The sequence below is a fragment of the Spermophilus citellus genome (assembly GCF_964194105.1).
Source record: "Spermophilus citellus genome assembly, chromosome: 6".
NCBI classification, from domain to species: Eukaryota; Metazoa; Chordata; class Mammalia; order Rodentia; family Sciuridae; genus Spermophilus; species Spermophilus citellus.
In genome coordinates this window covers 139,549,476-139,572,308 of record NC_138187.1, presented here as the reverse complement: position 1 = coordinate 139,572,308, position 22,833 = coordinate 139,549,476, and the positions used below count along the sequence as shown (strand labels likewise).

Here is a 22,833-nt window from a genome sequence, read left to right as displayed (position 1 = left end):
GAACTAGGCTCTATTTTAGCAACATATACAGAAAAAGGAGACAATGCTGAAACAAACTTGGCAACACTTTAAATTGAAATACTTCAAAACACATTGGCAAACATTGTATATCAGAAAGAAGATGAACTGTAATACAACGAAATAATTTAACAAATTTACAAACAGAAAATTACAAGAAGAATAGCCATAACCATGGTCTTTAGTATGAGCATTGTAAAATCTAGCTCAAATGCAAATGTGTGTAAGCCAATGTAAGGAGCTAGGTAACCCAGGAAGAATTTATAAGAAGCAAAAAGGCAGAATGAAAATGAAGAAGGAATTTTGAAAGAGAAAAAGAGATCGCAGCATTTTCAAAAGATGTATGAATTCAGCATGGATTTGGTAGCTTGATGGTAGGAAAATGCTTTGATAATAAAAATGTACTATAAAAGCTCTGACATTGACTATGGTTTAAAATAGACAACCATCTGGGTTGGATGGTATAGAAAGGGCTATGTTTGCAGAAGTGAAAAATAAAAAATATTCTCAGATCCATTTTAGTAATATGATTCTTTATAAAAAATTTCTGGTGCAGCTATATTTTTTATCAAGTTCTCATTGTATTATTTTCCCTCATTTTCTCTTTGCATACCTAATGACCAAGTGTTTGGAACCAATAGGTCATTTCTCCTCACATATTGTGTTCTTCATACTAATATGCTGGGACTTATTACACTGTTAACTTTTTTTGGTTTGCTTCTTTTGATCAAAGACATTGCCTAAGTGGCCTCTTCTAACCCTCTGAATTTAATGAGCATTCATATTCTGATAATTCCCAAATGTCCATGCTACTCTCCTGAACTCCAAGCTGGTTATTAAATAACCAGATGATAAATGGTTATTTAACATCTCCTCCTTTAATTTCTAAAAGGCCTCTCAAACATAAAGGTCTCTTTATTTCTTCTCTTTTTTTATGTTCCTTTCTAGATTTTCCTGTCCTGGTAGAGGTAACATATATTCAGTTTCTCAGGATGCAAACTTCAAAGTTATCTTTGAAGTTTTTTAAACTCTCTAATAACTTAAATCCAATTTATTACCAAAATGTTTCAATTCTACCCTCAAAAGAGGTCACACAACCATCCAATCACTGACCACTTCTCTGCCACCATTCTTGGTCAGGCCCCTACTCTCTCCTTCCCAAAGTCTCACAATAACCTCTAGCCACAATTTCCGCTCTGTCATTGTCTCCCCAGAGCCCATTCTCTATATTAACAGTCAGAGCATTTTTATCTCAACATCCATCTAAGCACATTCTTCAAAGAAGTAAGTAAAAACTCCTTCCCATGGCCTTTGCCCTGACTACTGCTCAACCTGGTACAGGTTTCTCCCAGAATTATGCATCATTCACAAACTGACTTTATTTATTTTTTAAATTTAAATCCCACTTTCATAGACAACAGTTCTTTGAACACCCTTCAGAAAAAAATAAATAAATAAAAGCCCATCCGCTTTCATCCTCATCTCAGACTAATTTTCTTCATTTCTTCATTAACTTTACATAATATATTTACACTTTTGTTATCACTGCTCCAGTCTAGGAGTTAGAAGAAACTCGAAATCAGGTTGAATAAACTAATAAATGAGCATTGTTAGTTCTCTATTTTTGTTTGTGTTTTCTTGCTATTTCTTTACAAACTTGCTTTAAGTATACTTTCAGTATACTTACAAGTAGTATTATTTTTTTTTTTTACTCTATCAGATACTACCTTCAATTTTGGGAGGATAGGAATGCTCATGAGTTTGGTTTTATTGCTTAACTTATTTTTGCATATTACTGTTTCTTCCAATTTATTGTAGTTTCCATACTGTACTACATTTTATAAAAACTCCCTGATAAACTTTTGAAGTATGTTATCAAACTTTTCCAAGCTTCCTTCCTCTTATCCTGTAGGTTTACTAAGATAGTTTGGTTTTACCATTCAAGTATTTATTAGAATGATCTTGTAGATAAATGTTCACACATACTATTTGCATTATATGATTACATAATATACAATCAACATTCACACATGCAGAGATCTCTGTAACTCTGCTTGATCCTTCTAAGGATTCCCTAACACCCTTCAGTCATATCTTAAAACTGCACTATTTTAAAGAAAAGCACATGTTTCTTTCTTCTCATGTTTCTAGTAATACCAATACTTCCAGGTACTGCCACATTATTACTTCATTGTGATAAACTGTCTATGACATGAATTCCAAGAAGAAACTGAGAACTAATGGCCTACCTTTACATAAAAGTTAGTGTCATAGTCTCTCATTTTCTTTATCTTTTTCACCAATGAAGTCTAAAATTACATATTTCGTGCAGAACCTTATTCCTAATCTCCAGCTAAATGTGCTAATTTGACAATGTCTTTCATCTCTTTTCAGTCTCCATATACAGAGATGACCCATCAAATAATCAGCACACCAATCATCTTGTCTGCTCCCACTTCCATATCTGAGTTTTCATGCTCAATTACAGACTATGACGATAAACTAAGTTCCCTCAACTCCGTTGTCATTTGATTTCAGATGAGGTTGTCAGAAGAGAGGCATTATTAGAATGAAGTGGATAGGAAGTTTAGAGAAACAAAACAAATGTCTTCTCTATATAAATTTGTTTAAGTTACTAGCTCACACAATTATGGAGCCTGAGAAATCCCAAATATTCAGAGGCGTAGTGGTGCTGGAGATTCCAGAGGGCAAAAAAGTCACAATAACGATTGAATTCTAGTTTTCTGGACAGTCTGGGCAGAGTCCGTTTTTTGTTTTACTCAGACCTGGGTAAATACAGTCCACCAATATTATATAGAGCAATCAACTTTATTGATTAAAATGTTAATCTCATCCAAAATTTCTAATAGAAACATCCAGAATCTTTGGCAAATTACTTGGACAAACTATGGGTCAGTCAATTTGACACATAAAAGTAACCCTCATAGGAAGTCAAGTGCCGTTTTCACCTGCTCTCTCATCTTCCTTTGGCCTTTTAGGCAACACAGAATCAGTGTGGACTCCTGACTTCTGACTTCTGCTCAGCAAGAAAGAAAGCCTTCCAGAGGATACAGCAGACCTGTCTCCAATCAGAGCAGTGGATGTTCCTCACTGTGGCATTTGAGAACTTTGGCTCAATTAGCGGCAGTGACAGTGCCAGGAGTCTTTTGACTCAGAATCCTCCAAAGTCAGTGATCATATGGCTCCCGAATTCTTACAAGGAAGCAGCCTTAATATTTCCAACTTTGCCATTTTTACTTTCATTCCTCTAGCTGAGAAGTGGGATAACCTCATATTCTCATTTTTATTCCTTCAGAACTTCAACAATTTAGAAACCAATTTCCCCTTTTAATATATACACAGGGATTTTTGTTTTCCTGACTGGATTCTGACAAAAAATTGTCTAACCTGTCATATTATTTGCTTGTTTGTTTTAATGTTTTCATGTTAATTAATATTTTCTTTTTTGTGGGGCGGAGACCAGGAATTGAACTCAGGGGCACTTGAGCACTGAGCCACATCCCCAAATCTATGTTATATTTTATTTACAGTCATGGTCTCACTGAGTTGCTCGGGCACCTCACTTTTGCTGAGGCTGGCTTAGGACTTGTAATCCCCCTGTCTCAGCCTCCTGAGCTGCTGGCACTACAGGCATGTGCCGCCACACTTGGTAACATTTTCTTTCTTTCTTTTTTTTAATTTTATTTGTTTTACTTAGTTACACATGACAATACAATGATCTTGACATATCATACATTTGAATCAGATGGAATATAATTTCTCATTTTTCTGAGTATACAGGTTGCAGAATCACATTGGCCATGCAGTCATATATATACACATAGTAGAATGAAACATTTTCTTTCTTTATAGATTGGTTGCTCCATCCATAGGCATATCTTGGATCATACTACCCCCAATGAGGAGATCACATGTGCCTCCTCAAATATCACTCCTTAAAGTCTCTTTTGACCAAACTACCTGAAATTGCACCTCACTATCCTTCCCTACACAATTACTCTGCTATGTTTTTATAGCTTTTACCAGTAATCAACATAGAAAGTACATTCCTTATTTATGATTTGTCTGCCATCTTACTACATCCAATTATAGTATACACTATTTGAAGACTAACTACTTACTTGCCCATACTTCTATCTTTACCCTTAAAGATACTCTGGAATATAATAATTTTTCAGGAAATATTAATTAAGTAAATATATGCAATAATTCACAGAAACACATATCTTTTATTCATGTTTTTATGTTTTATTATTCTTTCTTGTGGCATTTTCTCAGATGGATTGTATACTCACTTGATCCACATCTTTCTAGAAACTGCTTTCTTTTTTTTTAAATATCTATTTTTAGTTGTAGTTGGACACAATATCTTCATTTTTTTTAAATTTTTATTTGGTGCTGAGGATCAAAGCCAGGGTCTCACATGTACTAGGCAAGTGCTCTACCTACTAGGCAAGTGCTCTACCGCTTAGCCACAACCCCAACCCCTAGAAACTACTTTCTTGCACCCATAAAGGTTGGTATAAGATTCTTGATTTCAGTCTTTTTCTGTCAGATGTCTATAAATATTTTCCCTTCATCTGGGCATTTCTAGTATAGAGAGTGAAAGGTTGTTCCATGGGTATAGATCACTCCTTAAGAATTTTATTAGCCTTCAACTGCTACAATGAGAATTTACCACAAACTTAGCAATTGAAAGAGTATAAATTTACTTTTTCAAAGTGCTGGATGTCACAAATGAAGGTGGACACGTCTCAGCTCGACTGCTACGATTTTCCCAAGGTGAAAAATCACTTGGCGAGTGATGAGGTTCACTACTAGAGTTTCTAGAATAGAAACTGTTCTCAGTGTCATTCAGATTGTGTACTCACAATTGATCCTAAATGCAATGCGTGTAACAATTATTATATACTTTCAAAGTCTCTTTTTGGCCACCTAGCATAACATATTCAGTGACACAGATTAAGACATGGTCATCTTTAGGACTCATCTGCCTACCCTTTGGAAAATACTGAGTATACATACAACTTATAATAAGTAAATAATCTACTGTTTTACTACTAGAAGTGTGAACAAGTTTCTCTTGTCCTTGGAGATTAAGTACCTTTAGTAGAACATGCCAAGATGTATTTTTTTCTCACATTTTAATCTCCAGGTTCATGTCTGTCTTAAACACTACATACCATTTTCCTATTTGTTTAATAATTATCTTTCCTCTATATTTTGCTTTTTCTTCTACTGACTTCTATAAAATAGATCAAATAATCTAAATATATCCTCTATATATATCCCTAGATGAATTCTCTTTCCTTGAGCAGGTTTATATCATTAGGGACAAGTCCAAATTATTGTTTATTTTCCTTACTTTGAATGCTGGCCCTCCTAGATGAGGTATTTCCTGTGATATGCTCATTAGCAGGTGGTTGCAGTCCAGAAGAAAGTGGGGAAGGGCTTTTCTCCTAGAAACCAGAAGACCCCAAGCTGAGGGACCCAGGGAAGCATCAGGAAGAAGCCTCCCTCACGTTTCTCTTTTCAAACATCCCACCTAAGAGATGGAGAGGCCTCAGCATAGTTCTTCAGTTCTTCCTTACTCTCGGAAAGTCAGAGAGAGCAGCTAAATTCACTCAAGCCAATGTCCACCTTCTGGGGAACTCCAAGTTTAAACAGCACCCTGGGTCTGCTTCATTCAGTCATCGCCCATGTACCTTTATTATGTTCTGGGTTCCCCTACTTCCCAGTGTTTAAATAGCTCCTTGGCACTTCTCCTGCCCTCCCTCTGGAGGCAAGAACAAGTGGAAGCTGGTACTTGAGATAGAAAAGGAATAAACCATATAAATTACTTTAAAGCCCTCTTGACAGTAGACATAAATAGAAGAATATACATGTATTTGAGTACAGGTGTTTATACTTAAAGGTACAATTAGTGGTCTTGTGGCAAGTTTCCTGAAGCTAATTCTTATTTTCTAGTGAAGCAAACTTCATGTCTCAACTGATACCACAATCAGAACATAAACTATTTTTCTAACATATAAAGTAAATATTTTCTACAATTTTTTTGCATGTCAGTGTTCTGTGCTTAAAGTACAGCATTCCCTTATTTTGAATTAAGTATGGTTAATGGTCCACTTTCATCTTCTCCACTGGCTTTTTGGCCAGACCAATTCCAGGTCTCAACATTTTATGTATGCTGGAAAATTAAGACAATATTATTCTGAAGGTGTCATTTTGTCCTTTGATACCACTGTCATATATTATACATGTCATTTTCCTCTGATCATCCCCAAAATGTCCTTCTATAGTCTTTCCTTTTATACATATCAAATTTCTAAAGTTTTAAGTTGAAGTTCTTATTTTATCTGCCCACTGTATCCCCTGATAATTTTTTAACAGAAGTAGAATTTATTAAATTACTTTAAAATGTATTCTCTCTATGGCCCACAATGACTTTGTTCATACCATTAATATGATTTTTAAGGGTATAGCATAACTGTCACCAGAAATATATGCCTGTTGTTCAACAGACATCCAGGGCATTACATAGATAAATCAGAAACAACTTACAGAAAAATTACTTTAAAACCTTCTTGACAGTAGACATAAATAGAAGAATATACATGTATTTGAGTACAGGTGTTTATACTTAAAGGTACAATTAGTGGTCTTGTGGCAAGTTTCCTGAAGCTAATTCTTATTTTCTAGTGAAGCAAACTTCATGTCTCAACTGATACCACAATCAGAACATAAACTATTTTTCTAACAAAATAATGTCTATCTCCAACATCTATCTTCAACACTGATTCAACACACATTTATTATGCACTTTCTCCAGGTTGCCTGATGATAAAACTGATAAAAGATGACAGAAAAACCAATTTAGAAAACAACAGTGGGGAACCCTTATTATGTAAGCACTAACCTCTCCCCCAGAGAGACCTTTCTTCTCATGATAACAATTAAACAATAAAAAAACTGTTGACTCATACAAGAAACTGTGTTCTCTACTTATTTTATGTACTAATAATTTTCATAACAAGTCTATATAATATTATTATCCTCATACTGCCAATCTTAAACTGGACTAAAGCAGTTAAATGACATGAAATGCCAATCATTGAATTAACTAATGGAAATGACATAAATAAGAACCCAACCCTGCATAGTTCCAAAGATGATGATTTTTGCCTTTATACCAAAAGGCAAGCATGCTTTAACACTTATGGAATATAGCAATTCTCTGTAGTCACTCTGATGCGACAACAGCTATCATTAAGATGGATGTTGAGGAAATTCATAAATGACAGAAAATAAGAACAGGGGTGAAATGTGCCTGGTAAAAGGAAAAAGTTGATCAGGGTCTGAATGGAATGGAGACCATTTCTTGATTGTTAAGCTATTTTTAGGCAAGTTTTCTTGTCCATCATAAGTAAGAAGGAGCCAGTAGTTACCATAGCTCAGTGGACAGCCTGTCCTGACCTAGAGGAGATTACACTTACTTGCTGCTTGAGAGTACACATAAGACAGCACACAGGTGACTCATCACATCAAATGCACCATTCACAGCAATGATACTCCAGGGCTCTTTGCAAGGATAGGAACCAGAATCAAAAGATCAGATTCTGGGCTCTTGGAAGATTTATAGAGTCATTCAATGTAAAGTTCCCAGTGCGTGTGTGTGCATGGCGTTAATAGCATGAGACATACTACCTTACACCCCACCAGCCCCAACCAGAAAGTGGGTCAAACCTATAACCTATTGCAATGTCATATATATTTTAGGTTAATATATACAAAATAAACATATAGGCTTATGATATTTGCATTCCTGAGTATGTGACTACTCTTTAAAAAAAAGTAATATTAAAAAACAGAAAATCATGTAGAGAAAAATGAATACTAGGTAAGCACCTACTTCAAAAAAAATACTTAGCAGTATTTAAATAAACGTTTTACCTTTTAGAAAACATTTCGTTAGATTCAACATATTTAAGAAAAATGAATTTTAATTTTTAAAACATTTCAAGATAATCCCATGAAGAATGTTGAATGTAAGTTGAGAAATCTGCTGTGAGGTTTGCTTCTTTACAAAATATTCTTAAGTGTATCTTTGACACAAATCCACACAAAATAATTTCACTGTTATGTAACTCTAAAACAAAATAAACTCTCAAGTTCCCTCTTTAAAAAATATCTGAAAACCCATGATTTGTCTCCTTCCTTAATATAAAAATAAAGGCACATTAATTACTAATCACTTACTCTGTGCCTTTTTAAATTTTCTGTTTTTAAAATGGTAACAATGCATTTAATACTACAAGTTTTTGAAGATTTGGAATGTTTTGCAAGGGAAACATTAATTTCAATGGAAGGAAATGTTGAGAGTATAAACTTTTTCACCACCTGGTAAATATCAATTTGTACAACAAATGGTTTCGGGGAGGAAAAAAAAAAAAAAAGAAGTCACAGGACAGAAATAAATAACCTTAAATGTCCATGCACTCCCCATGAATTCCATTTTGGTGCACAGTTACTAAAAAAAATAATAATAACAACTTAATTAGCAATGGCATTCTGTGATGAAAGCATCTAGCATTTTGATTTCATGCCTGTAATTCAAGCATTAGCATTCAAATCAGCTCACAACTTGCACTTTGGTATTTATTGAGTGAATGCCAATTAACTTTTCCCATATAATGATTTTCATTTCCTCTACAGTATCTCCTTAGCAACTAATATTCCCATGGAACATAAGATAATATGAGATACTGAGAGTTTACATTTTTAGTGATAATATTTTTGTGAAGTAAAGATAAAGTCAGTTTTTCTATTATTGAAAGAAATACCTCATCCTCCTAGGCACTGTCTTCATACCTGTGTAACAAAAAAGTTAGTGACTCATTCTATGAGCCATAAATTGGGAATGAATATACACTACAATTTAATAATTCATGAAAACTGACCACATCCCACTCTATACCTTGATGCACAAATATGCATTTCTTTGTTTCAACATAATATAGGATGAGTAGATTTTAGGAAGGAATCGTGATTTAGATTACATGATAACAAAGTGAAATTTGAAGAAACAAATCAAAGCAGAAAACAAAAACAAAAACAAAAAAACTACACAGTGGTGGGAAAAGAAAAATTTGATGGCCATGCTTCTAAAATCTAACAAATGTCTTTTTATGCTTAACAAAAAAGTTGATAGTTTGAGTAATTTTATTACTTTGTTCTGCTCCCTTAAATTCCCAAATTAAGAGAGCAGAAGACAAATTTCTCAAGATATAAATTCAGAAGTTACATGGAGACAAAATTAGCAGCCAAAATTTGATTTATCTGCAAATTCCCTATTACGAGGTATGTGTGTGCAATTTATAAGAATTATTTCAAAGGGTACTACTTGCATAAATTTTACTATCCAGTTATATGTCTTTGTAAGAAGCAACAATCCTAGAACACCATTTTTATAGAATTATACCCTGGACTAGAAAGTTATGACAATAAGGATTCTTTCCCATGATATTCCACAAAAGTTAACTGTGGAAATAAGGGACTGAAAATGGAATGTTCTCAAAACATATGGTTTGAAAATGCTTTGTTTACAATAGTTAACGTATCTCCAACTGAAAAGAATGGTCAAATGCCAGAGTGTTAAAGTCAATCACACATCTTGTTAAACCTCTAGTATTTTCCCACCACCTTGAGAGATGCTGAATGTAAAGGTGGTGGAAAGGCATCCTAAGTTTTCACTCTTATATACCATAAAAAAACTAGCAAAAAGCACTGATAATTAAAATTTAAGTTATTATATATTTCACAATGTTCTTGAAAACTGAGAAAACACAGAGCATGGACATCTCCCATGATTCAGGTAAACTTCAAGGAAGCTGCAAAGTCTTAGAGACTTAATGGTAAGTCTAAGAGAGGAATTTGGATTTTTCTTAAAAAATTAATATAAGAACAATTTGACTCAGGGGTAAATTAACTACACAATTCATACTGAGTGTAAAAGGATTGTATTTTTAACCTTGTGTTAAATATTATGGTCTCTTTTACATTCTTTAACTTTTATGATATTGTCTTATTTTGATGGATTTCAAAAATTATGCATAACCATTATGAAAATTTAAACAATAAAAAATAAGAGAGTTGAAAATAACCTCACAAAATCCAGTGTCCATATGTAATAATCTGTTGTAGTACAATCTACATCACTATAGACATACAACAGAAATATACAGAGATGGATGAAAAGGAAAATGGTTACAAATGTACCAAATTGGAGATACATTTATGTGGTAATTTTATGTTAATGTAATATAGTCATTTTTGCCAAAATCTTAAAAAATACTTATTTAAAAACTTTCTGAATTTGAAATATTTAATTATTCACAAAAGACATGAGGCATAATAATGACTAATATATTCATTTGCAGCTAGTCAAAATATTTTTAAAACTTAAGATTTTATCATCATAATGTCTTTATTAATTATAATTCTACTTGCAACAATAATTTTAAAATTCACAGTAATAAAAATGAGAAAATCATCATAGTTATATTGTATTTTTTAGCTTTTTAATTTTATATATCTAGGTTTAGAACTTTCATGACATCATACAAATGATGGGACTATATTAAGTACGAAACTCGAAGTCCAAATTTGAATTTTGTTTCTTAATAATCATGGATGATAGATAAATTATTTAATCTCTGTGTCCCCAGTTTCTTGTTTATAAAATGAGGAAAATAATATATACCATGGAAGGCTGTTAAGCAAACCTAAACACTTAATACAAATAAGTCAAGTGGAAAATGACTAGCAAAAAGGCAAATATGAAGTGTTATCCAACATTAGTATGATACTTAGTCACTCTGAAAGAAATGAATAATTATTTCTGTTGCTACTATTAAACTGGTTTATCTCTTACCTCTATTCTTCTAGTAAATGTTCCTTCTTTTTCCTTAATTGTATTTCTTATTGGTTAGATTTTTTTCATACATTTTTTCAAGAGGTCTTCCTATGTTTGCTTCTCACTAAGGGTATGCATTGCGGAGAAAACAAGTTGACTGCTTTGATACTTGAATGACCTTCTTGGCTGGTACACATAGTGTCACAGAGATATCTCAGAACTTTTTCTATACAGACCATTAGGAAAAAATCTTTGATGTTCCATTAGTGTGCTGTGACAATGTTTCCCCCACTCCCTCTCTTCAGTGTAACTGGAGACCTTCCTTGGATTGGAGTCTGCTATAGACTGGGTCTCAAATGTCTCCTAAATGTCCCTGGTTAAACACTTGGTCTCCGGTTAGTAGTGCTACTAGAAGATGGTAGAACATATAGACAATGGGATATAGTAGGAGAAACTTAGGTCCATGGGATCATGCCCTGAGAAGCGATATTTCTATTTTTACTTTTACTTTTTGGCTGATATGAGATGTACAGGTCTCCTTCTCCATATGTGCCCATGCTGTACTATTCCACCAGAGGCCCAAGTCAAGAGTAAAACCCCTGAAACCATAAGCAAAAATAAACCTTTCCTCCATATACCTTGTTTATCCCAGATATTTTGGCGCAGTGATGGAAAGCTAACACAGAACCTAAACCAAAAAAAATTAACATTGCTGACACTCTCTCAACATGTGTCTTTCAACTACATTTCTACAGATAGAATGAGGTGTGAACAGGGAGTTTCCCAGAAACAGATCAAATACACTGTATATTCAATTGTTTCCAAAAGAATAGTTTTTCCATTTTTTTATCTTTTTTTTTTAAATTTCTCGATTATATCCACTAAAATGAATGCTCAGAGTATTTTCTAAACTAATTAAATATCAGCATAATTCAAAGACAGTTTGATTTAATAGAATTTTGAATTCTAAGTCAATTTTTCCTGGAAACTTGTAGATAATATTCTAGAAACTCTTAGTTCAGAGAGAATCTGGATATGAGATTGATTCTTATTTCCTTGTAAATATTATCTGTCTTTCTTCCTGAAGTTTTAACATAGTCCACAGTAGATCAGTGGGCATTGAAAATAAGTCTACTTGGTTGTTTCTTTTAGTTATTTCCTTAACTATTTTGGGTCACATTTTTTTCATCTATAACATCAGAATAATAATGGAATTTAATTTATGAATTTCTTAATATTAAAGTAGCCACTATATATAAAGTACTCGGAAAAAATAGTCCTTATTCTCACTCTTGGCATGCTTGAAAACAATAATACATTTTGTCATAATTCAAAAGTGCCTTCTTCAATACAAAACTTCAGATTCAACCTGTTTCTTATTTATATTAATAACACTTTTATGATATTAGTTATGTATATATACTAAATAACCATATGCCCCTTTTTCCCCCTTGAACTTAAATCTTAGTTGGCTAATTATTGCATAAAATTAGGTGTAATACATATACAAAAATTAGTTGAGACAAGTCATTTTCTGTTTTTTTAGTGTACTATCAACCTAGGGGCTGCTAGTTGATTGCCAAGTTTTCAGATAAATGTGCTTTCTGTCACTGAGTTATAATATAAACAAAACAAATTTTAAAAAACAAAAACAAGTACCAGGTAGGATGCTGGTGACAATTAACAGCATTAGACCATGTTGTAAAATTTCCTCCAAACTACAGCAAGTGACTTGCCACTGTCGACTTCACAAGTGGTAATTTGCCTTAAAAGTAGAATCTGCATGTATAATTTTATCAAAATACACTCAACTTTATGTATAACTATAAAGAAACAATTTAAAAAATTAAATTTTAAAAATCAGAACCAATAAAAGTAGACTACTTCAAGAACTTAAACATCCAGCATTCAAATAATTGTTAATCAATGCATAAGAAAATTCCAAATACTACTGAATAAGCATGTAAATAATATTTACCAAGGTCATACTTTAAAGTACAGATGGATTTATTTTCTGTTGAAATAAGACTGAGAAACTGAACTGAATTTTTACACTTAACTACAATAGAAAATATTTATCTTTATAACTGTATAAAAATATTATGAAAATTTATGTCTACATATTAATTCAGACAAAAAATTAAAGTTTGAAACAGAGTACTTATGAAATAAATCCTAGTGCAAAATTAGAAACACCAAGTGCATTATAAATTATGGTACTTATTACTGGTTAGAATATGTTGATAATTAAGCTAAAGTCCTGCACTTAATTCCCGGATGTACCAGTTTATTCTGCTTTGTTTCAGAGACACAGGCTGAATCACAATTTGCAGCTGTCTTGGGAATGAGCATTATTGATCACAAGGGGTATAGAGCCAACGTGTAGATGGATTAGTCCAATTCCATTACAATAACAGGAAAAACAATTCTAAGCACATTTCCTGAAGAGAGTGGGTCAGCAGCTTAATTTCTGTATCAGTTTGGCATTGAGCATGTGTCCCTCATAGGCAGATGCTTAATGACAGTTCTTTGTCATGCTAATAATGATTAAGAAAAGAGACATTTTAAAACTATATAGCAGCTTTTCTAAAAACAGGTAATTTTAAGACTGTGAGATTCATGAATAATATAATCAATCATCCAAATATTAGCTCCTAAATTATTCAGTCTGGAATTAAAAAGTATATAGTAAAAGTTCTGATTGAGAGTCTTGCAATCTTGCTTTCTGGTATAATGTAACAGCAATTATTTATAACATATGGGGGTATATAATTTCATAGCTCAGGTAGGAAAAAGAATATTAATTTTTTGACTTGGCATATGTCTCAATTTTCAGAAAGGGAGGTTAAAAAAAAGAAGATGAAATGTGCATTCTGAGGAGAAATACTCTTAAATAGTCCAAACACTGGTTTAAACTTTTAACCTTACAAAGCACTCGCCTTTTATACAGTCTGCTGTATAACACCATTCCCTATTTACATGTCCCTGAATTTACCTGTCATCTTATTATTAAGTCAAATAAAGAAACTGTTCTAACCAGTAAGATTGGGGCCATGAGTATGTTGTGATGCTATGTTTATGAAATGTTAAATATTAAATGGCTGGGCATGGTGGCACATGCCTGTAATCTCCAATGGCTCAGAAGGCTGAGACAGGAGGATCTCAAGTTCAAAGCTAGCCTCAGCAACAACAAGGTTCTAAGCAACTCAGTGAGACATTGTCTCTAAATAAAATACAAAATAGGGCTAGGGATGTGGCTAGGTGGTCAAGTGCCCCTGAGTTCAATCCCTGGTAACCATAAATGATTGATAGATAGATAGATAGATAGATAGATAGATAGATAGATAGATAGATAGATGATAGATAGATAGATAGATATTGAATGTACTAAAGACAGAGATCACCATTTTATTTCAGTGAGGGGAAATAAATAAATGCAGGGAAAAAAATCTCAGAATGTGTAGGACAAACTGGAATACAATATAGTGGATAAAGCTGTTTTCTCATATTTCATGTTAAATAGTTTTTAGGCATTGTGATTCTGTTTTACAGCATTATAGAGAGAATTATGAAATTTTATAGTATTATTAGTAGTTTTATGTTATATTATTTTATATTCTTAAATCAAATACAGTTTATAACCATATGTAATTTAATCCTTATTTTTTAAAAAAACTTGTAAGGTGACTAACATTATCATTGTTTGATGACATGTACAAAAGTTGTTCAAGGGCACCAAACTACGATAGCCTTGAGTTTTAAAAAACTAATAACACATGAACTTTTATGACTTGTCAATGCCAAAGACTTAATTGCTCTATCATACTTCGTTTTTATTTTTTATGTCATAGTACAAAATTCAAATGGGCACACTGTTGGCTAGCTAGACCACATTTTTGCAGGGGTTCTGTTATCAGTCATGCATAGATGCATAACTGATTTCTAGCCTAAAACATGATGCAAATATTCAGTTACATCTTATTTTCCTTCCTAAAGATTGGAGTTAGGATGTAATGGCAAGGGTAGAACCAGCCATCTTGAACCAATAAGATGCAAATCACATTTTGAGATTGTCTGAAAACAACATATGTGAAAATTCAGTCCTCAAGAGTTTCAAGTTAATATACCAATCCTAGACAAACTGCCCACATGTTTGTTTGTTTCATTTGTATTTATTTATTTATTTATACTTTATATTCCACATGGTATAACTCTTTAATAAAGCAGCCTATATAATATATTATGACTAAATTAACACTGTTCATACCCTTATTAACAGATAATAGTACTGTTAATTGTGAATCTTATGATTTCTTCTATATCCCGATGTTTATGATTTATGAAGATATTGTAATGCTAGAGAAGAATAAACAAATAAATCTGCCCTCAGTCTCTCCATTCTGGATAGAGGATATGAAAAATAATCCCAGAGAGAACTTACACTCCCAATCCCCTACCTGCCCTCCTGCCCTGCCCTAAATGACCCTGCCACCAAAACATCTCCCATGACTTGGATCTACCCACTGCCCTCAAAAGGGCCTGCCAAAGTCACTAACTCCTCCCATGGGCTGGTTCTGCTATAAAACCCAGACCCTCCTTTGGCCTGCCACCATTTTCCCCACAAAGACATACCCCTCAGGTGCACAATAAAGCATCACTTATCCATGAGTTCTGCCTCCATTTTTTTTTATATTCCCTTTCAGGTGCTTTCAGTAGATGACATAATTTAAGAATGTATTAATAAGCATGTAATTAAAAACAATAACATTTTACTCAGTTAAACTTCACATGACTTGCACAGAAGAGATATGTCCACATATCAATGTCATTTACAAGAGATATGTCCACATATCAAAACCTCCAATAGTCTAAAACTGATACACAAACAACAATAACAGCAATTATTACAATAAGTAAAAGCAAAAAAATTACTCAATGAAGAATAAATTACACAGTGAAAATTTCACAGTGAAAACTTTTCTCTAGGGCTGTTGCATCCCTTGGCATAAAAATGTGGCAAAATTTATCTAGTTGCTTCTCCGAAAATAAAAAACTACCCAACTAGAAGTACTAGGTAGAAAGTGGAAGTAAAGAGAAAACCTACTCTAGATGAAGATTTATTATAATGAAGATATCTCCAGAACTAAAGTACTACTTAGTGTCATGATATAAAAATAATTTATCTTGGGCTGGGGTTGTGGCTCAGTGGTAGAGCGCTTGCCTTATATGTGTGAGGCCCTGGGTTTGATCCTCAGCACCACATAAGGATAAATAAAGAAAAATAAAGATAGTGTGGCCATCTACAACTAAAAATATATTTAAAATAATAATAATAATAATTTGTGTTTATTTTGGTATTAAATATTTCAAAAATTTTTTTTTTCAGTGCTGGGGATTGAATCTAGGATCTTGTGCATGCTCAGCAAGCTCTCTAACACTAAGCTGCTCCCTCTCAAACAATTATTTCTTTACAACATTCATTTTAATAGACTCCCACATTTTACCTATAAATCATTAATTTTAATTTTTGTAATTATTAAGCAACTAAAAAATTAGCATATATATACTGTACATACAAAATTTCAAATAATTTTCCTCATGTAAGATAAGAAAACTCCTAAGTGATTCAAGTAATTTCACTATATGGATATTAAGAATTATTAGTGATTTTACAAAGAAAGTTATCACTTTTAGTGTTTCATATTATTCAATTAGATATTTACTGGATTAAGCATAAAGACAATTTGTGAAAGATTTTAAAAAGATGGTGCTGTGTAAAATTTAGATGGACACTTTATATTTACATATTAGATATCACAAAATACTTATTTTTCAATAAAAAATAAGGCAATAAAACACACCTGATGTACATTCCATAGTGATATTAACCACAAACTACTAATGCAAACTAGTTACCATACCTATGTTATCCAAATCCACTGCACAGCAATTACACCAGAAATCTACAACTCCTACAAAAGAGACATTATTCTTCCTTGTATTTTGATAGCCACATATTTTTTCCCTTGCTGAGGATCAGCACAACTCCATATGTACAATAGAGCACTGCACAATGGATTACTCAATAATTGTCAAAGTGTGACTTCCAAAAGAGCAAATTAATTTTTTTTGTAATAAAGCAAAATGCCAGGTGTTGCCTTGCACTGTCAGGAGATCTGCCCTTGCTTTCCACCTGACTGCACAAGAAAACATCTTGTAGATGAGGCAGAGACACTGATAGGCAATGACAGTTTTCTCAACAGTGTTTCTGCTTTGAAGAATGTCAAAGGATTAGGGCACCTTTATGTCAGTGATTGGAAAGAAAATTCTTGTTTGACAAAATACAGTATGCCGTCCAAATTCTTGTAATTTGACTGTTTACAACATATGGGAAAATGTCAGACATGCAGTAAATATCAACACCAAATAATATATGTGCTCTCCCTTTTGTCTGTAAGACTAAAGGAATGATTTTAGTTTACTTCTGTAAGAGGCCTGATGTATTTTATGGTGAATACATGTTTGCTTATTTTTAGCCAACTATTAATAAAATACTTTAAATAGGGTTTCCTTTAAAAACTATAATTAAATGAAACATTTAAAAAGTCCGATATGTACAATCTTACCAGGTGAAGATAAGGCATAGTAATGTAGATATCAAAATCAAAACTTGGTTAAACATTGCAGACTGCGTACGCTGAATGGCTCTATGTAGATCATTCTAAAATGATAAGGAAAAAAGCATAATGCAACATTTTGATAAATAATAAGTGGGCATGAGTTTAATGAGATTTATTTTTATTCATTATATTTCTACTATCTTCTGTCCTCTGTATACTTAACACATATGCTTTTAAAGGATTTATGAACATATTTTGGTTTTGCTTATATCTTTATATAACTCACTATAGAACCTATATTACAAAGTAGTAGTATGTAAAGGTCACTGAAGCACTAAATTTTAGCTTCCTTGCCTTGCAGACATCTGAACAGATGTTGCACTTACTACTCCCAAAACACCCTAATGGTAATGATAATTTTGCATGGAAAATTCAAATTTCCAAAAATCAGAAAATACTATACCCAATTAAAGGGGCAGTAATAACTGGGTAGAGCTGCAATAAAAGCTCATTCTTTAAAAATATATGACATGAATTATGGTAGGAGTTTTATCAAAGAAAAAAATTATTCAATGAACAAATTATTTAAATATCATTGATACTAATATTAGGAGAAATGTGAATCAAGATACATTTTTACCTTCATAATATGCAGACAGTAAAATATAATAGAGACAGTTAACCTTTTGGTGCAAGAAGTGACTACATGTACAATACCACTCAGTTAATTATTTACAAATTTCTGATAGGCAATTTGATTGCATAGGTTCAAAACTCAGAATTATGTCCTTTGTATTTCATGCACTTATTTATTCACTCATTCAATTTATTCATTCATTCATAATTCCATATTTTCTCAAATTTAATCGTATGAAAATCAAGAGATGGGAACCAATATTTATGCATGTTCATCTCTATTATAAAATTATGACATGAAAAATGAATATTTACTACTATTTTTTCCTCTTATTTCACCTTTTTTTGTTGTATTCAATTTTTTATTTGTTCCTTTTACTCTGTAGCCTTCTGTTCTTCTCAAATTTTGTGTAAGACTTTAACAGTCTTAAAATCAGTATAGTATGAAAAAAGCTCACCAATTATAAAAGAAACCTCAATGAGTCATTATTTATTGTCCTTTACCATCCACTTAACCAGAAATGTTATGAAAACAAATAATTGATTGATTAGAATTTCATCTCTCAATGCTTAAAAGTTTCCTATGGCAGAGGTGTTAATGAGCAGAAAAGCAGATGAAAATTGAGCATCCAATGAGAGAAAGAGAAACAAAATATAGAATGAAATGGAAAATAAATCCTAAATTAATATTACAACACAGTTGTTTTTTCTCAATTACTGATTAATTGTTCATGTTTTGGTTAGGTTATTTTTTCCAACAACTAATTGCATAGTAATTAACAAAAAGATTTATTTTTTTCCTCATGTATATTTTTCATTAGCAAGTTTAGCAATCTATATTTAGTCAAATGGTATTTCTTGGGGACAATTAAGACAGTCAAATATTTCTACAAACCACAAGCCATACTCTCTCTCCCATTGGTCATGTTCTTTCATGAGATTCGGGTTACTTGATATAAATGTTTGGAAATATTTATCTGATAACAAATATGTAAGTGTTATTCAAATATTCCTTTTAGCCAAAACTTTTGTCATATTATCTGGTTCAAGACCACTTACAAGAAAAGCAAGTTTGTTTCCAAACAACTATAACTTAAATACAGTAAAAATAATACTATTAATCCCTTACTCATTTCATGCCAGATACAACATTATGCACAAACATGCTATATATGTATATGCATATATAACTGTATTTGACTTTTGCAGCAATTATGTAATGTAGGTGCTCTTATTTTCTTTTGCAGACAAAGGTATTAGCAAAGAAGTTGAAATAATTTGCCTATTAGAATTTACAGCACACAGAAGGCCCATACTAACATTCGTATAATGAATGACTAAATAGCAAATGTCTTACTGCTCACTTGTAAGTATTGAAGTTGATGGGAAATACATTTTGATAGTTTTAAACCATTCTTTCCAAACAAGGTCAGCCTTGGGTAAAATGCAACTGTGGCACAATTCTGAATTAAGCATCTCTACCTCATTTACTTTTCTCCCTCCTAAAATCCCTTACAAAACCCAACTCCACCAAATCTAAAATAGACTTTAACTAAAGGGTTTCCAGCTCTGATACAGGACTTTTACAAAACTCCAGGAATTTGCATGGAACACAAAACTACTTACAATTAAGGAAAATTTAGCAAAATCACTTCCCTAAATCCTTAAAACCGGGAGTTCCATTGTATGTAAAGAGATGGCCTTGGAAAAGAAGGGCATTTGTGTTCAGAAGATTGTCTACCCAACTGAACTAGTCCAATAGCAGTTAGGTGTAGGTTTGATGAAAACCAAAAAATGTGAACCATTTTTATTTACTAAGCCCTACCTACAAAGGTAGTAACTAGCCAATATAGGCATTTTACAAGTTTTCATCTTGATCAGCATATAGCAGACTGGTATTTAAACTCAATCAACATACATATTTGTATTGCGTATCACTTTAATTACTTAACAATACTTCACCCAATAGTTTATTATTATAAGCATTCAAATAGAACTGTTTGCTGACACCAAATGAAAATGTTTAAAAATGAAACATTTGAAAAAATAATTATAATTAAATACATTCCATATAATTTATATTTTTATGGGAAAAGGAATAATGGAAAAGTGCAAAATCGGATCCAAAAACATCATCTGTTTCTGCTTAATCACTGAAAATAAGTAAGAAATAGTAAATGTTTTAAAAATATTTTTCTATTGGTGCTTCACTTTTATACTTACAATCATATTTTCCAAGGCATGTTTGGCAAGCCAACAGTTTAGAAATACTGGAACAAATAAATTCCTCAAGGAAGGCCAGAATATCTAAAAAAAATAAATAAAAACTGACTTTAATCTCAAAGCAGGAAGTTACACCTAGGAGATTAAAAAATAAATGTAAAAGAGAATAAAATTATTAAAGACGGTGCAATGATTTAAAACAAGGTAAATGCCTTATACTCATTATTAAAGAAACTCAAGGAGGAGATATGATCTTTCATTCATTGTCTAAGTCTTTCTTAAGGAAATTATTACAGAAGCAGAAAGAACATAATAAGCGCTCATTAGATGTCAGATATAACTATGCTAATTCTATTATTAAATCTTTTAGTGTTATATTTTATAAAAGACTTTGGCTCTCTATTACTCTTACCTAAGATGGTAAGCAGCAACCAGGAGAGAAGGCTTAGTCTTTTATAACATTACCACTGACTGTCCTCAGACTGAACTACTTCAAGTGACATTGGAAAACTACATTCAGTAGAAATTATATTTAGTTCGTTAGTTAGCTTGTCATTTAATCTAGTTTCAGTTCCTTCTGAAAATAAATCACTCAAATTAAATTATTTGCCAAAATTGATATCTACTTATTTTCAAAATTTTCCAAATAAAATTCAAATAGTGTTAGAAAGTATAATCTCTGTAGGCATTATATCAAATTGAGATTAAAATCTGATTTTGCAAACGTGAAAGTTATGGGTTACATATCTGTAGGATTGCACTTGAATAGGTTAATACTGTGGAATAGGGATTGGAGAGACCTTTGATAAAAAACAAACTATTATCTGGTTCTTGGCAACCTTCTTATTAAAGAGACAATTGGACTTAGTAAATCCTATAGTTAACTAGTGATAAATATGTTCTCAATATGAGAAATCTGTAAAACTACAGGTTAATTTATTTCTTTTGTAGGGTTAAGGGTACCGGGGATTAAACTCAGGAGTGCTTCACCACTGAGCCATATCCTCAGACCTTTTGAATGAGTCAGGATCTCATTAAGTTGCTTAGGTCCTCACTAAGTTGCTGAGACTGGCCTTTAACTTATGAACTTCCTGCCTCAGCCTCCCAAGTCACTGGGATTGAAGGCATGTGCCACCACACCCGGCTTGTTTCTATTTTTTAAATTCCATCACATAAACAAGAAATGGAGCGAGTAATTTTGAGTCTCTTCAGACAATATTGACATTTGTTCAAATATAAATTTCTAGAATTCCATTTTGCTGTTGCACTGAATTACATTAGATTTCCCTGAATTAACAATTCATTATCCAAATGACTTCTTATTTTTTAGTAGGATGATTTTAACCAAAGTCTGAGTCCAGTTATCTCAGCTACAATATTATATAAAAGCACTTAAAGAATTTGCTTAAATTTAATAATAAAAAATTTATTTTCTAAGATTTTTTGACTTACTGAGATAATGAAGGGAACTGCATTAATTATTTCCAAGATGAAGGGTATTCTTAAAATCTGTTCCCAGATGTTTCCCTTCCAAGAAAGAAATTAATAAAAATGAAAGTCAATTATACTTAATCCTATTAAAAGGAGAAAAAGCAGTAGTCAGAATTTCTCTAGTAAAAAAGGTTAGAAAGTTACTGGTCACAATGCAGAGATGTAGCAATAGCTTAGAGATTATGTTTTTACATGTTGTTGTGCTCTCCCAATGTATTCCTAGGAATTTATGAATATTACACATAACATTTCAATCTAATAGCATATCATGGAAGAAAATTTACTTGTAAAAATAAAACAATAATAAAACCTACAGAATCATTTAAAAAGTGACTCAGTCTTTTTTTAATTTTAATACTTACATTCACTCACTGTAACATATATTAAGTAGTTTGTAAAACATATGTGCTTCCTAACAATTGTTGGTATTTTGTTTTTACTTTAATCAAACTTAAGGGAAAAACCTTTTCAATCATCTATATTCTAACCTCCCAACCCATGTAGTATGATATTAATCAAAATCAAATATATAATTTGCAGGCCCCATGTGAAATGAATGTACAGGCCCTCTTATTAACAAATTTTTATCAATTTCAAGAAGTGACATCTTTCTACTTCTAGTCATGTAGCCCTGTGCAAATACATGGATGATATGCCCATGAAGCTGACTCTGATTTTCATTTTTGAATTTATCATTGTGTGGATTTATGTTAATTAATTAATTTTAACCTGTTCATAATAAAAATAATAAAAAATACACATATTAAAATCACGAGATATTTTGCTGCATGTATACATTGTATAATGTTTGAATTGGGTAAAATTTGTCTATCTCCTGAAACATCATTTCTTTCAGGTGAAAACTTTCAAAATCCTTTCATCTAGCTTTTGAAATATACAATATATTAGGGT

General features: G+C 32.2%; 1 protein-coding gene across 2 annotated transcripts in view; it reads right to left on the bottom strand.

Moving 5' to 3' along the window:
* The window catches only part of KCNT2 (potassium sodium-activated channel subfamily T member 2), a 362,366-nt gene that overhangs the window by 214,543 nt on the left and 124,990 nt on the right, over positions 1 to 22,833 (bottom strand). For both annotated transcript variants that reach the window (XM_081298140.1, XM_081298141.1), the window contains exons 6-8: positions 21,883 to 21,957; positions 20,431 to 20,514; positions 17,578 to 17,672 (exon numbers count right to left, since the gene is read on the bottom strand). In XM_081298140.1, coding sequence (XP_081154266.1) covers positions 17,578 to 17,672; positions 20,431 to 20,514; positions 21,883 to 21,957 — 254 coding nt within the window. The remainder of the gene's footprint in view (positions 1 to 17,577; positions 17,673 to 20,430; positions 20,515 to 21,882; positions 21,958 to 22,833) is intronic.